The following is a 15,884-nucleotide window of genomic DNA, read 5'->3' on the forward strand; positions in this document are numbered from 1 at the left end:
TAATTGATTAATGTATTATGGTACTAGTTATGTTAATTGTGATTTTAATTATACACAATTATCAATTGTCCATTTACATAAACAGTGTTCAACACACATGTCGAGATGTCTGTCATATTAATTAGTCAAATTATGGTTTGTATTTGATTACACTAGACAAAGAAAATTAAATCATCAAGACGATTATCACTTTCATCTGATTATTATTATCATAAACAATTTAAATTGTCTCTTCATTTCTCATAATTAACTTTTCTTTTTTTTATGTAAATCAAATCATCTTGCGAATTTACAACTTGATTTGTAAATCAACGAGAGTTTCTCATTCGAATACAGGGTGTAAAATAAAATGAATTTGCCTTTTTTTCCTGTGGCTTAAACACCAGTTGATTTGTTGCCCAATTAATTAAGAAACGATTAGAGTTAATTAGTCTCTACTAGCACTTTCATTTTTCTACCCTGTATGTGAATGAAATGAATATGAAATGAATTTGTGTTGTTAATTTACCAGATTAAAGGTTCATTAAAACCGCTGTTTAATTGGTTGGCTTAAACTTTTAATCAAATAAAAACACTAAATTTTACATTTAATTCATTGTTAGATTTAACTAATTGTGATATACGAAATAAATCAGATAAAGAGTAAAAAAATCAACGTTTGTAGTTATTGAAGTTACGAGCAAGTTACACTATGAAGACAATAATTAAATTAATCACTTTCTTCGGACTATTATCAGGTAATCATTTAAATTGATCGTAATTATCTTTTCTTTTTTTCAATCGATTGTGTTTCGTATTTACAGTTTGTTTTGGACTAAGTTTACCTCGACAGTTTTTGCATCGAGTATGTGAAACTACTCAAACTGCCAAGGAATTGGGATTAAGTCCTGAAAAGATCAACCAATTGGTGTTTAATGATTTAGAGGATTTCACTAATAAATTTGGATTAACCTTTGGATTACAAAGAAACTCATTGATTCCCTTTACAAACAATGAAAACCGTCTATTAGTTGATCTTATTATGAGTTTACTTGGACCTCTTTTACCCTTACTTTTACCCATAGTTTCATCCATAGTTTTACCTATTATTCAACTGTTGCTCTCGATATTGTTAAATGCCAAAGAGGGGATCACCTCGATTTCGGAAAATGATCAATTTCCTGAAGGTTATCCTAATCTCTTCAAACCAAATATCTATGATATCTTGACCAATGCTGGACTACAAATTGTTAATAATACATCAGCTTTAGATCCAATCTCATGTTCACAATTTGATTTCCCTGAAAAAATTGATCCAACAAACGAAACTGATGTCCGACAAGCGATAACTCAACTGATCCAAAGTGGCCTTAAATTACAAGGAGAAAAGCTGAAACAGCTCGAAAATACAGTCACCACTATTCAAGAAAAACTATTTTCGCAACAAAACACAATCAGGTAAATGTCCAACCCTTCAGAAAAATACAAACCTGATAATCTATTGGTTTATCCTTCGATGAATTATTAATAAATAAAAAGATGAAGAGTCAATCAATAAGTTTTTCTTTTAACAATTGATAAAATATTTCATCAAGATTAGATGATTAATTTTCGCTTCAACTATTAATAAGTTAATCCATTTTATTTGTCAATTAGTTTTGCTGTTGCAAAAAGATTACAATTTATGAAGAATCACAATCGATTAGTGAGCCTTGTAATTGGAAAAGCTGATCGATAATTGATACCATTTGTTGCTGGTCGAGAAGATCAACTTTTTCAGGTAAAACGATTGCAGAGCAAAGTGATTGACTGGGAAGACAACGAGCCTTTAACTTTCTGCTAAAGGCATTGATCAACAGGTAAATAAAGTCAGAAATGTTCACGTTAAATGTTCCAGTTTGTGTAGTTCCATCAGTATCTGCAGGTGAAGCATCATTACGTTCACCTGAATGTGTATTGATCCCATGTATGGACCACGTCGTAAGGATCGTTTACCATAACGAGCCATTGGGTTGGATTTATTTAGGCGCACATAACGGACGATTGGTGTTTTCCTCAAGAGTCCAGTAAGTCCCAATATCTGGTGTAGTTGAGCATCTATAATTTTGGCGATATCGTCTCGATTTGCACCATCAGCTGTCAAGTTTTGAGCCAATGTACAAACTTCATTCAATTTAGATCCAGAGATTACCAATGAAACGGGTCCACCAACAGAGTCTAAAAACAATCAATAAAAACAATCAATTAATCAAGACTAAAATCCAACCAATTATTATACTCACAGTCAATAGAACCGATAATAAAAATTACCAGGGTAAATATGAGTGAATTCATGATTAACAATTAAAGAGGTATTCAAGTTGATACTGTTTCAAAATAAAATCATTCTCAATGCAAGTGAATCTATTTATATATCAATCAATTTAGTTAACTTAATCTGGATGGTAAAATTAGACCACAGATTAATCGTTGTTAATTGTTAATCGTAATTAGTTGTAGGCAGTTTAACATTTGTGTATTTGCTTAACATTTAAATTTGATTATGATAAAAGTATAATTAATGATTGAGAAATGTATTTACATAAATGTTATCAATATTTATAAGTTGATTTTGTACCTTTCAAATCCTATCGATGATTATTATTGGATAATATGTTAAAATATATAACTGATTAAATTAAAGTTTAATTTAAATACTGGATTAACCTATTAAGACAAATTTATTAATACAATTTTCAATTTTTATTTCGTAATCTTGTTACTCTCCCTTATTGAGACAGTAAATAATTACGATGAATCACAATTGATTAATGAGTTCTGTAATTGAACGAACTGATCGATAATTGATAAAATTTGTTCTTGATCAAGTAGATCAATTGTCTCAGGTAAAACAATTGAAGAGCAAAGTGATTGACTGGGAAGACATCGTTTCTTGGCCTTTAAACTCAAGGCATCGATTACAATGTAGATCAAATCAGAAACGTTGAAATTAAATGTTCCAGTTTGTGTAACTGCTCCAGCCGATGCATCTTCTGCATCGGTATTACCTTCCCCTGAATGTGTACCTGATCCAATGTAAGTTTCATCACCTCGTTTATAACGAAGCATCGGATGTGACTTGATTCGACCTGTGTAACGGACGATTGGAAATTTCTTCAAAGATCCAGTTAATCCCAATATCTTATGTAACTGACGATCCAAAGTTTTGGAAATATCATCTCGAGATAATCCATTGACTGTCAAATTTTGGGCTAAGTTACAAACTTCATTCATTTCAGCTCCAGAAATAACAAATGTTATTGGTCCACCAACAGTGTCTAAAAGAAAATCAATAATAACAATCAATTAATCAAGACTAAAATCCAACCAATGATCATACTCACAGTCAATGGAACCGATAATAACGATTACCAGGGTAAAGATTAGTGAATTCATGATTAACAATTAAAGGTATTCAAGTTGATACTGTTTCAAAATAAAATCCTGCTCAATACAAGTGAATCTATTTATATATCAACCAATTTAGTTAACTTAATTTGGATTGTAAAATTGGACCACAGATTAATCGTTGTCAATTGTTAATCGCAATTAGTTGTTGACAGTTTAACTTTTGTGTATTTGCTTAACATTTAAATTTGATTATGATAAAATTATAATTAATTACTGAGAAATGAATTTACATCATCGTTATCAATATTTATAAGTTGATTTTGTACCTTTCAAATCCTAGCGATGATTATTATTGGGATAATCTATCGCCATGATTATGATTTTTGTTAATTGTAATTAATTGTCCGGTTTTGTTAATTGTGGTTTTTGATTGTAATGATTAGATTAACTTTGTTGTTTAATCATCATTGAGATATTTTATCAATGATTCAACTAGACTTTAATCAGTTGAATCAATAGTTTACAGGAAGTAAATTGTGACTAGACCTTTGAATGATTAACTAAAGTAGTCAATGAATTTTTAATCATTCACAATAATTGTTGAAAAATCGTCAGTATCAATTGTTGATTAACCCTGATTACAATTAAAATCACCTTTAGGATTGAGTTGATTAACCTTAATGAAAATAATAAATTGCTATTCATGATTTTCACATATGGAAAGTTAAACAAGTTGTATTGTTTTTAGCATTAATTAATTGTGAATTATTAATAATGTATTTAATTATGTTAACACAATTAACTTGATAATTGCACAAGTTTTGTTAATATTTTGATTGTAACGAAACTTTAATTACAATTTAGATTTAGTTTGAACGTAATAATCAGCGAGTGAAAAAAAAAATGGATTCATCAATGTTTTCAATTTCTCTGATGATTTTCATCAATATTATCGTAACAATTAAAGGTAAAATCAATTAATCGATAACAATAAATAAAATATCAACAATTAACAATTTAATTAAACATTTAAATCAACAGGTAATCCAGTCTCTCAAGTTTCACCTATTGTAACAATTAAGGGAATTACGTTACAAGATTTTTGCTTTCGAGCGGAAAAATTATCCTCAATGGGTCTTAACGAGACGGAAATTAATTCACAATTGATCAGTGAATTGGAACAATTAATTAAACGTGAGAATCCTGATGTTAATCTAAAAGCGATAACGATGACTGGATTTATCAATATGATATTTTCCGATCTATTGAATTTCATCATGTCCACAAATCGACGACAGGCAATTGAAAATAATCAAACCAACAAATTGTCAAACGAATGTCCATCTTTCTGTTCAATCATTGAATTTCCCGAGAAAGTTAATTTGACCTCAGGAAAGGGAATCGGGATAACTTATGATTCTTCAGCATTTCTTCAAAGTTTAATCTGCCATGGGATCAATTTATCGCCGATAATCAAGCCAAGCTATGCAAATATAACTGTCAACAATTCTGGTTAATCATCGTCAACAACGTATCATTACCGTTTTAAATTGTCAGTCAATCCAATCAACAATGTGTCAGAATTAAAATTAATCACTTTTTGTTTTGTTTTAGTTTTTAATAGAATCCAAATAAAACCTTGACAAGTACAATGATTGAACATACAGCTCGTGTTTATGGAAGTGTATTTTTTTTTGTCTAACAATTTGATTAAATACAATTCAATTTGAAAACATAGTGTGTCATAGTATTGATTCACATGAGATCAAATTGATTCACGATTAAGTTAATTGTTGATGAAATAAACAGCCAATTAAAGGGTTGTAAACAAGAAAAAGTTTCCCGTTTTGCCCTCTGGTGGGTTAGCTTGTTTTTTTCTCGTTCTTGTTGTTATATAAAACGAAAAGACTTTACAATTAATTTTAATTTAGATAATTTCAATCACCTTTCTAACTCGGGTTTTAATTGTTGATCAACAATTTATTTCTAATTTTCGCCTTTCCTTGTGAGGATATATATATATATATATATATATATATAAATCGTGAACGTGTACATGTGAATCTGTGAATTCTGGTGGAGGATAAATTTTACTCTCGATTTATAATTAGAGGAAATATAGAAGTTAATTAATCTGATCTATTTGATTGTGGTTAATGTTTATTTCCAATCAAGATCATCTTTCGTTTGGTGTTAACAATTTGTTTTCTTTTGTTTATTAATATTTTCTGTATTATATTATTTTCGTGGTTAATTGTCATCTCCTCTATCTCTGTTTGAGATTGAATTACTCTGTGTTATTAGTAGTTAATTGTTATTATTAATTGTTATTCATTAATAATGAATGAACGACCAGAAATTATCATCTCCGAGTCTCTGGGCGATTCTCAAATTGTGCTAATGTTAATCAACTAAAGGATAAACTTTACAAAGGCGTTGATATGACCTACGATAATGAAGAAAGATGGCCAAAGGGTAAGAACGATAATCATTATTATTCTCAAGTTAATTGTGATTAATTTTCATTTGATTGGTTGATTAACTTTCCAGGAATTTATGGTTTACCATCAAAAAGTGGAGCTCTATTGGATTTACAAAATTTTGATGCTTCGTTTTTTGGATTAACTGATGAAGAAGCGGATTTAATTGATCCCTCGACAAGATGTACCATTGAAACTACATTCGAAGCCCTTTGTGATGCAGGTAATTAAAGTTAATTGTTATAATACAAATTCTTAACTTAATGGTATGAAAAAATGCTCAGTTAATTGTTAAACTTTGGTTATCAGAATGACATAGAGATTTCAAACACAAGGAAGTCAACAACAATTAACTTTTCCATTTTATTGATTATTAGCATAATTTCATTGATCAAAGTTTGGTGTAGTTTTTTTTGCAAACTAGATTAACTTGATTATTTCTTAATCTAATTCATTTTACAGGATTGGACCCATGGAATCTTGATAAAAGGAAGGTTGGATTGTTCCATGGACAAACAAATAACGAAATGAATCGTTATTCAGTTGAATTTGAAGGGAAATCAACTAATCTACAGACACAAGAGCGTTTGATTGCCCACATATTCAACATTAAGAATGGTGCTTTTCTGTACGAAACTGCTTGTTCCTCAAGTTTCACCGCTTTAGCTCAAGCATTTCTCCATTTAACTTGTGGTCATATTGACCTGGCGATCGTTTCTTGTGCCAATATTATGTGGACTCCAGCGATCGCTTTATCTTACCATAGACTTGGTTTAACTTCACAAATGGGTCAGTGTAAATTTCTTGACGCAAATGCATCGGGATATGGACGAAGTGAAACCGTGGCAACTATAATTCTCGAAAAATCTTGTACTGCTCAAAGATCCCATGGTCAGTTAATTAACTCAGTAATCAATTGTGATGGTTATAAGCCTCAGGGAATCACTTATCCATCATGGCAATCTCAGGCTTCCCTAATAAGTAAATGTTATAAAGAAAGTTCCATTGATCCGACAAAATTGGAATACTTTGAATGCCATGGAACGGGTACCGAAGTTGGTGACATGGTTGAAATTAAAGCTCTCTGGTCAGTTATGGGTAATGGCCGATCAAAGTTACCTTTACTTTTGGGTTCGGTTAAAGTAACCTTGGTCATTCAGAAGCGGGTTCTGGTTTATCTTCACTGATTAAATGTTTAATCATTTTTAAATTAAATTCTATTCCAGCAAATCTTCATTACGAAAAACCTTCAACCCACATAACAGAATTGGAGAAAGGTTTTGTCGCTCCAGTTTTAAAAGAAACACCATTCAAAGGTCAATATATACCGATCAATAATTTCGGATTCGGTGGTGCTAATTGTCACATTGTTCTTGGACGGTCAATTCAAAATGTCCAGGATAAAGTATCGTCATCGTCCAGAGAGGAAGCCGTTTTAATCTTATGCTGTGGTCGAACCACAATCTCCCTCCAATCCATGATGAATGGAATCGTTGAGATGAAACCCGAATCAATAACACCTCATTTCGTTCATCTAGTGAACCGTTATTCGTACTTTATGTCAACCACAGCGAATCAAGAAAGAAAGATGAACCATCGAAGTTACATAATCTCTTGTCCTCGAAAAGGACTGAAAATCTCTTCCCCACATGAGTTGCCTTCCAGTTCAACGAAATTTCCAATCTGCTTCGCATTCCCTGGTGCTGGTTGTCAAATCGATAATATGATTCAACCTTTCATGGGATTGAAACCTTTTAGAGAATCAATTGAAGATTCATTGTCACTTGTTGATTCAGATGGAAGTAAAAATGTTCGAGAAATGATCTCAAATGCTCGACAATCTCATTGGAAAATTTTCACTCTGGGAATATTTCAAATTGCTGTGGTTGATACTCTTAAATCACTTGGAATTGTACCGGACATTATTGTTGGTCATTCGTTTGGTGAATATTTTTGTGCTTATGCCGATGGTGTTTTATCCAAAGCTGAAGTTCTGGACATTTGCTATTCGGTTGTTCAAATAATCTCCTCGATTATCGCTGAATCGCAAACATTTAAAAGCTACTCAATGATCTCAGTTGCATTGACCTGGGATGAATTATTACCACTAATACCCAACAATCTGTATCCAGCATGTTTCAATACTCGAGATAATATCACACTCGCTGGATTCACTGAAGATATTGTCCAGTTTTCGAATCATCTAAAGGTTCAGAATATTTTCAATCGGATCATTGATTCCTGTGGATTTGCCTTCCATACTCAAGCATTGGGTAAGATTATTGAACTTTTCCGCTGCAAGTTGACCCATTTTTCAAATGTTTATCGTAAACCAAGTGATAAATGGATAATATCTCATGATTCAAGTATGAATAGCGACAAATCACTTAATATTCAAAAACTTTGCGTTGAAATAATTGCGAATACAGTTCAATTTGAAAAGGCTTGTAAATCGATACCAAAAAATGCGATTTGTATTGAAATAGCACCGAGAAAATTTTTAACATCCTTGTTAAAATGTAATCTAACTGAATCATTGATTGTTGAGGTTCCCTTTAAAGTTGGTAATCAACAATTGATCCAGATAGATGACCATAACAATCAAAACAATCATCGTCATTATCCAGAGCTTCCTGGTAGCTTTTTAACTTCATTGGGAAATCTTTACATGAATGGTTGTCCAATCAATTTGGAATCAATTTATTCCCATAAATTGATTGGTCCATCTCCAGTTGATACACCTTTCCTTTCACCTTTAATCAAACTTGACCATTCAAATGGTCATTTGGTTCGTCGATTTCCCGAATATTTCAATTCCAACAGCTCAGCTCAGGAAAAATTTACCATCAACATTAATGAAAGTGATAAACAATATCTTGGGTTTTTCCATTATAATGGTTACCAAGTGATTCCAATTTCTGGTTTAATTCATTTGCTTTGGTCTAAATTTGCTTCATTAACAGCTCACAGTACCAATGATTTAGCTGTTTGTTTGGAGCGTATTAAATTACATCGACTTTCATTGTTTGATGATCAGAAATTATCGTTTCTGATTAAATTTCTTCCAACCAATCAAGGCAAATATAAGTTTACCATAGAAACTTATTCCGATAATTTAGTAATCATGACAGGGCTTGTATCCGATTTAAATGATTCCAATGGCGATGAAATGATTGCTGATCAAAATCACGATGATAATGGTCAATATGGTGATTCCAATTGTATTGAGTCCAACATTTTCTATGGTATTTTATCACGTAATGGTCTTCACTATCAAGGTAATTTAAGAAATGTAATCCAGGTAAATGATAAAACAAACACAGGAATTATGAGTAACAATCAAGATTGGATTATAAGGTTTGAATCCATGTTACAATTTACCAGTTTTTTCAACAATCAGGAAAATTCAAGTTCAATCACCAGAAAAATGGACAATATACCAATTCGTTTGGACGAAATCCATTGTATTCCTGGACAATTATCGCAAGAATCAACTGTCACCATCACCTATGATAAATATTCAAAGATAATTAGATCAGAATCAATTTATATCAGAGGAATACAATTTGGATCATTCCAATCACAATTACCATGTAAATTAAATCCAATGGAAGCGAGAATTGAACAATTTATACCAACATTTAACCAGAAAGTTTATCATCCATTGGAAACATGTATCACAATTATAGTTGATCATTTGATTGAATTTACTGATTGTAATCAACAACAGCAAAACGAATCACCAATAACATTGATAACTGCAACTCTAAATAAGGACAATCGTAATGATACCAAAAGAAATGATGAAAATTCACTTGGACAGTTAATTAGAGATGAATTACAAAAACGACGATCATCACAATGTAATTGGATTAAATTTGATTCACTTAATCAGTTTACCAATAAGAAAACACAATTAGACGGAAAAGGAAATGATTTAAATGAGATGATAAGTAACCGTTTGTTGATTATTGAAACAGATAATTCAACCAGTTTAATTGATTCTATTAGTGAATCAATTAGTTTGATGACAAAATCAACTTTTGATTTTATTATCGTTCGTCAATCAACAACAACAATCAATTCTGATTACGGTGAAAACAATAATGAGTTAGTTAATTATCTCAAATCAAATGGATTAATTTTTGTATTTTCCTCACAATCTGATCAATGTTTCATTCATCTGATTCGTTGGTCAATTGATGAAAACTTGATCAATGTTCATAAAGTTAATTCATCATTTAAATTACCTTCATTTTCAAATGAATCAAATAATCTAAATTGCTTATTGGTTGACAATTTATCCTCATCTATTGGTTTAATTGATAGATTAAAGATTGATAATCAAACAATACCATTGAAATGGTTAATTAATGAGACAAATGATGAAAATTGTTTCAATCAATTTATACCAATTGGTTTAACTTATACTGTTTTAAGTGATGGTGTTCAAGGAAGTTACCATTATTTACCAATCAACTTATCATCATCATCATCATCATCATCATCATCATCAACAACACAACATCATCATCAGTACCATCATCTAAATTGTTACAATCAACAATAGGAGCAAGTAACTTGACTCGTATTGACGATGAGACTTTGATTAAACTATTGTCACCAAATGATTATGATACTTCAATTGTTATTTGTTGTAATCAACTTAATTATTGTGGTTCACTAATTGGTTATTCACGGAAAGGTTTACAAGATGAAATTGGTGAAATTGGAATAATTAAATATGATGAAATCACAGATGATTATCTAATTGTCCACCGTTGGTCTTACAATCAAATTCAATGGTCACTCGAGGAAGCAGCAACAATACCAATACCTTATTCATTGGCTTATTATGGTCTAATCATTGTTGGTCGTCTAGCACGTGGTGAAAATGTTTTAATTGTTAACGGTCATACATCGGTTGGTTGGGCTATTATAACAATTTGTTTATCATTTAATTGCACCATTTACCTGTCGGTGGAAACGGAGGAGGAAAAGGTTAACCTGGTAAAACGTTTTCCCTCACTGGTTGATAAACAGTTTCTAATTACAATAAACGGCCAAGAAATTGAGCAAACAATTAAAATTTTAACTAATGGTTACGGATGTGATTTAGTTATTAACACTAACAGTAATAATAATATAACCAATAGAGATGTTAATAGTTACGATCAGGTCAAAGGTAATCAAGAGTTTTTGTTGAAATGTTTATCGATTGGCGGAAGGTGCGTTGACCTTAACAAGTTTCCCATGTCGATTGACGATGACCTGGGATTGGCCATTTTCCTACAAAATATAACCTATTATGGTGCTACACCGGAAGGAGTTTTCCAATCAATTGGACCAAATAAAACAGGAACCACAGGTAATCATCCTCATCACCGTTTAGCTGATTTAATGGCCAACCAAATAAACAGTGGAATCATTTGCCCATTGATTGGTGTTGATTCACCTGAAATCATAAAAATTGAACCTAAAACAAAATGCAAACAACAATCAACTCGATCAAACAATCAGTTACCTTTGGTTAATTTGATCATTGGTCAACCAGGTGATTTAGAACTTGAAATTATTGAGAAATCCCGTCGATATGATTCAATTTGCAATTTTATTCTTATTCCTATTAATCAATCATCCAAAGATATGATGATGTCTTTTCCATCATCATCATCATCATTTGGTAATAATAAGGAACAATCATCTTCACCATTATTATTATTATCTTCATCCTCCAATTCATCAACAAGTTTATCTTCATTTCCATTAACACCAATTTCATCAACAAACCATCAACCATTGACACCGACACCGCCATCATCAAATAATAACAATAATAATAATAATAAACCATCAGCATCACATTATCATCCATATATTATCAATCAACTTGGATTACTGGGTTGTTCATTTATTGATATTTCCATGAACGGTAAATCAATTGATAAAAGAGACACAATCAAATATCAACAAGTGTTGAAAGAAATTTCAAAAAGTTACAAAATTAACAAAGTTTTCCTTGTCTACCGTTCATCTGACCCGGACAATCAACAAACTAATCATCGTTACCATCAAGAGCATCCCAGTTCTCATCATCATCAACAACAACCACATCATCACATTGATCTTTCAAATCAATTAATGATTCAATTATTGGATTATATTACTAATTCAAGGGAGATCTCAATCAACTTTCTCACCCTCATCTCTTGTTCATTAACTCAAGGTAATATTTATACACTTATTTAGCCTTAAGTAAACTCGCTTTTATTAAACATATTTCTTTGTGTGATTATGATAACAATCAACAAATTCTTGACTAATTAACCAACTCTCTCTCTCACTAGCATACTCATAATGACTTTCATTCATGATGAATTAATGACACTTTCTGTTATATACACAATTTAAACTCGCATCTTTTATCACCTTAACCAAATCAACATTGATTAGTTTATATTAATTAATATATATGAGAGAACCATCAACAGCTTTGTTTATTTAATCATTATCACCAAAATTAATTCTTTATTATTTTTCTCAATCAAACAGAATCTTTTTTTTTCTGTTGTTACCACAGACTTTTCTTGTTGCTTGTTTTTTTCCCAATCAACTTTAATGGTAACACAAACCGACATTAATGTTTAATTAAGGATTGACTAATGATGATGATAATCATAATAACTACAATACTGATAACTGATGATGACTATGATGAAAAAGTAGCAACAGTTAGTAAAAAAAAGCTGAGTTGTATTTAGATGATTGTGATAATTAAATTCAAACGTCTGGTTAGATTCAATGATTGGATCGGCTTTTGACCTGGAAAACGTATATCATCAAATGAGAGAGAGAGAGAGAGAGAGAGAGAGAGAGAGAGATAAATAGATTTGAGAGAGACGTTATATTGCATTTTCAACGAATCCTGATTCAGAATATATTATATACAGAATACAAGTCATGGAGGTTGATAATAATTCAAATGATTATAACCATTTAATAGCAGTAATGATAATTAGTCTATTCCCTCTTTATCTTCATCATCTCCTTTCGCTTTTACTTGATTGTTGCTGTTTATTACTTCTTATCATCTCTACCATCACCGGAAATTACTCTTACTTGTTAGTTGATTTTCTCTTTCTTTCCTTTGCATCTTTTTCTTCCATCATCCTCATCAATCGATCCTCAGTCTCTCTCTCTCTCTCTCTCTCTCTCTCTCTCTCTCTCTCTCTCTCTCTCTCTCTCTCTCTCTCAGAGACGTATACACATATCTTTATCTTCCTTTTCTCTTCCAAATTTACTACGTACAAATACAAATAATGTCCCTTTCCGGTTTGTTGAAGAGGAAGAGATCGTGAGAGAGACACTTTTTTTACACCCTCAGTAGAAAAGTATCTTGTTATTATTACTTAAACATCCCTTCAAATGATAGATTATTGATTGTAACAATAGAATAGTTTTTAAATATTACAAATTAGAAAGCAAAAATCTATTTTCCTTTAACAATAATTTACTAATGATGATAATTTATTTCTCTCCGTTATTATTATCATTTAGATTGTACTTTTATTTGGCCTCAATTGGTTAGGAAATGTCAACAATTTGGTAAAAGGTCCGGAGTTAACAGTATAACAATTAACTTGACTGATTTATTTTCATCCGATGATCCTAATTATTGGTCTCAACTGGATCAATACATAAGTCAATTATATTGTCAACTAATTGGTTCTAATGATATGACAGATAATACTAATAATAACAGAAAAGTCAATGGAGTGTACAAATTAACTTGCAAAGTGGACAATCAATAATTAATCATTAAGACTACGAGTATGACAAAAACAACGAGATCACTTTCAATACATTAGAAACATTTGACTTATTACAATTAATTTGATTGTAAAAATGATGAAACAATCAAAGAAACCAAACCTCAAAGGAAAAGGTCAACAAAAGTAACAATCAAATTATCAACTAATGACAATCAATTAACTTAATCATCTGATTGTTGATTATGGATTTAAAACAAGACATTGGGATTAAACGGGGATTTTTTTTATATTTGACAAGATAATTAAGATTATGATGATTACCCAAAGATTAATGAATGACTCTCTTTAGACTAAATCATTAATCTAAATCAATCATCAAGATTAAATTTACTTTTTCTATTACATATTAAACTTGTTGATTGTTAATCGTTGATTTCATATTATCATCATCATCATCATCATCATTTGAAAGCTGATTTGAAAGTAATCATAATTTTGTCTTAACTAACCAATAATGTTAACCTTAAATTGTGACAATTTAAAAATAACAAGAAAACATATTAGATTAGACAAGAAATTAGGTTAAATTGTTACACATTTATTACTATTATTGTTTTAATACTTTTTACATGATCAGTGAAAATAAACACTAATCAAGATAATCTTGATAATCCTTGATTGTTATTGTTAACCAAATGATTTAATGTCAAACTTCATGCTGTTTGTTTGTTGTAAGATGATATTTATTGTTGATTGTTGATAAACACGAGAAAATTGTCAATTACTGTCAATCAATTGGATTAAATTTGATTGTAACATTTTTGAATAACATGATCATTATAATGAAATAAATCACAATTAAGATTTAATTTTGTTTTTTTCTTCACTTTTTCAACTGTATTTTTTTATTGTATCTGTTTTTTTTGTTAAATGTTTTTCTTGGATGTTTGCTGTATTTAGGTAAACAATTAACTAATTGTAAACGCTATTACAATTAGTTAATTGAGTTAGCTAGATAATCTTGAAATTTTTTCTCAAAGGATTTAACCTGTTTTTCGTTTAATTTAATTCTGCTAATTATAATTCTAAGGTAAGCTTTTTTAACTTCAGTTGTATCATTAATGTCCAACTCCCCAGGATAATCAATTTGTGAACAATATTCTGAAGTTTCTGAAGATGATTCAGGGATTGAGATAAATTCAGTTGTTGATTCCCATTCTGGTTCAGTAACTGATTCAGCTTCTGGTTCAGTTTCTGGTTCAGTTTCTGGTTCAGTTTCTGGTTCAGTTTCTGGTTCAGTTTCTGGTTGAGATTCAGAAACGATTAAAGTTTCTGCTGTTGTTGTGGTGGTGGTTGTGGTTGTTGTAGATCCTTGTGGTTTGGCATTTGAAGGTTTATCAAAGAAATTATTTGGTAGGAAACTTGGGAAAGTTGAATTAACCAATGAAGGTGTAAGTCCATCGAAAACGTTATCAGGAAGAGTTGGAATAAGCGATGAACTTTCTAATGGCTTTGGACTTGTAGAATTAGCACCGGTAAGATTATCGAGCATTGATTGAAACGGACTCATAAAACCAGCGGAAGCAGTTACCATTGCTTGCATATTCATGACGTTAACAATTTGAACGACCCCATTGTTAGTGGCACTCATCATGACAGAGGTACTATCTGGCATATCACCTCGAAAACCGTATCTCGTTTTAAGGAAAACTTTTACATCGTTCATAAGTTTTTGATGAACTTGATCTTGACCATAGCCCAATTTACGAGCTTCTTGAGCAGTTTCACATAATCGGATTAGAAATGATTTCGGAAAGGAAACTGCTCCCAAGCAAACTGTTAACGAAATTAAATTATCAAGTTAAAATTAAAAATGAAGCACCAAAAACTTTTCGTTAAATTAATTTACTTTTACATACCTGATAGTAATCCAGCGAAAGCAATTAGTTTAATTATTGTCTTCATTATGAATAATGTTTTCGTTACTTTAAACAATATATAAATATGGATAATTTTACTTTATTAATTGTTCTTAATAGTAACCGTTGTTGATGTTACAACAACAATTTATCAAATTAACAATGATTAAATATTAAACTTTTGTTTTATTTGATCAAAAGTCAAAGCCAAATGCTAATTATACAATTACCCTAATCCAGAACATTAATCTGGTTGATTAACAATTAATTAATACCTCAACCATTTCAACATGTGTGTTGAACACTGTTTATGTAAATGGACAGTTGATTATATAATTAAAATA

General features: G+C 30.8%; 5 protein-coding genes across 5 annotated transcripts; 2 read left to right on the plus strand and 3 right to left on the minus strand.

The window, feature by feature from the left end:
- Positions 1–1,596: 1,596 nt before the first annotated feature.
- On the minus strand, positions 1,597–2,524 carry LOC128392776 (uncharacterized). Its single transcript, XM_053352853.1, has 2 exons — positions 2,262–2,524; positions 1,597–2,196 (listed from the first exon to the last, which is right to left on the minus strand). The coding sequence occupies exons 1-2, from the start codon at positions 2,311–2,313 to the stop codon at positions 1,859–1,861; spliced, it is 390 nt and encodes a 129-aa protein (XP_053208828.1). The 5' UTR covers positions 2,314–2,524; the 3' UTR covers positions 1,597–1,858.
- Positions 2,525–2,680: 156 nt separating this feature from the next.
- LOC128392765 (uncharacterized) lies at positions 2,681–3,476 on the minus strand. Its single transcript, XM_053352844.1, has 2 exons — positions 3,363–3,476; positions 2,681–3,296 (listed from the first exon to the last, which is right to left on the minus strand). The coding sequence occupies exons 1-2, from the start codon at positions 3,412–3,414 to the stop codon at positions 2,767–2,769; spliced, it is 582 nt and encodes a 193-aa protein (XP_053208819.1). The 5' UTR covers positions 3,415–3,476; the 3' UTR covers positions 2,681–2,766.
- A 703-nt stretch (positions 3,477–4,179) lies between these two features.
- LOC128392764 (uncharacterized) lies at positions 4,180–5,033 on the plus strand. Its single transcript, XM_053352843.1, has 2 exons — positions 4,180–4,336; positions 4,411–5,033. Exons 1-2 carry the CDS (start codon positions 4,273–4,275, stop codon positions 4,884–4,886), a joined length of 540 nt encoding a protein of 179 aa, XP_053208818.1. The 5' UTR covers positions 4,180–4,272; the 3' UTR covers positions 4,887–5,033.
- A 676-nt stretch (positions 5,034–5,709) lies between these two features.
- Positions 5,710–14,490, plus strand: LOC128392779 (fatty acid synthase-like). The gene is given in 7 exon segments (XM_053352855.1): positions 5,710–5,737; positions 5,740–5,844; positions 5,920–6,072; positions 6,312–6,989; positions 6,992–10,385; positions 10,427–12,075; positions 13,407–14,490. Coding segments are annotated over 7 exon segments (6,261 nt in total). The 3' UTR covers positions 13,661–14,490.
- On the minus strand, positions 14,343–15,701 carry LOC128392778 (mucin-5AC-like). Its single transcript, XM_053352854.1, has 2 exons — positions 15,541–15,701; positions 14,343–15,457 (listed from the first exon to the last, which is right to left on the minus strand). Exons 1-2 carry the CDS (start codon positions 15,584–15,586, stop codon positions 14,616–14,618), a joined length of 888 nt encoding a protein of 295 aa, XP_053208829.1. The 5' UTR covers positions 15,587–15,701; the 3' UTR covers positions 14,343–14,615.
- Between the last annotated feature and the right edge of the window lie 183 nt (positions 15,702–15,884).

The sequence above is a fragment of the Panonychus citri genome, unplaced genomic scaffold (genome assembly GCF_014898815.1).
Source record: "Panonychus citri isolate SS breed McGregor unplaced genomic scaffold, ASM1489881v1 Contig00137, whole genome shotgun sequence".
Taxonomy (NCBI): Eukaryota; Metazoa; Arthropoda; class Arachnida; order Trombidiformes; family Tetranychidae; genus Panonychus; species Panonychus citri.

What these genes read in the sequence shown, in the direction of transcription:
- LOC128392764 (XM_053352843.1), top strand. Translation starts at nt 4,273, where the DNA reads ATGGATTCATCAATGTTTTCAATTTCTCTGATGATTTTCATCAATATT. An exon ending in TATTATCGTAACAATTAAAG is followed by an intron (nt 4,337 to 4,410) that starts GTAAAATCAATT and finishes TTAAATCAACAG; the next exon opens with GTAATCCAGTCTCTCAAGTT.
- LOC128392765 (XM_053352844.1), bottom strand. Translation starts at nt 3,414, where the DNA reads ATGAATTCACTAATCTTTACCCTGGTAATCGTTATTATCGGTTCCATT. An exon ending in TATTATCGGTTCCATTGACT is followed by an intron (nt 3,297 to 3,362) that starts GTGAGTATGATC and finishes ATTTTCTTTTAG; the next exon opens with ACACTGTTGGTGGACCAATA.
- LOC128392778 (XM_053352854.1), bottom strand. Translation starts at nt 15,586, where the DNA reads ATGAAGACAATAATTAAACTAATTGCTTTCGCTGGATTACTATCAG. An exon ending in TTTCGCTGGATTACTATCAG is followed by an intron (nt 15,458 to 15,540) that starts GTATGTAAAAGT and finishes TTTCGTTAACAG; the next exon opens with TTTGCTTGGGAGCAGTTTCC.
- LOC128392776 (XM_053352853.1), bottom strand. Translation starts at nt 2,313, where the DNA reads ATGAATTCACTCATATTTACCCTGGTAATTTTTATTATCGGTTCTATT. An exon ending in TATTATCGGTTCTATTGACT is followed by an intron (nt 2,197 to 2,261) that starts GTGAGTATAATA and finishes GATTGTTTTTAG; the next exon opens with ACTCTGTTGGTGGACCCGTT.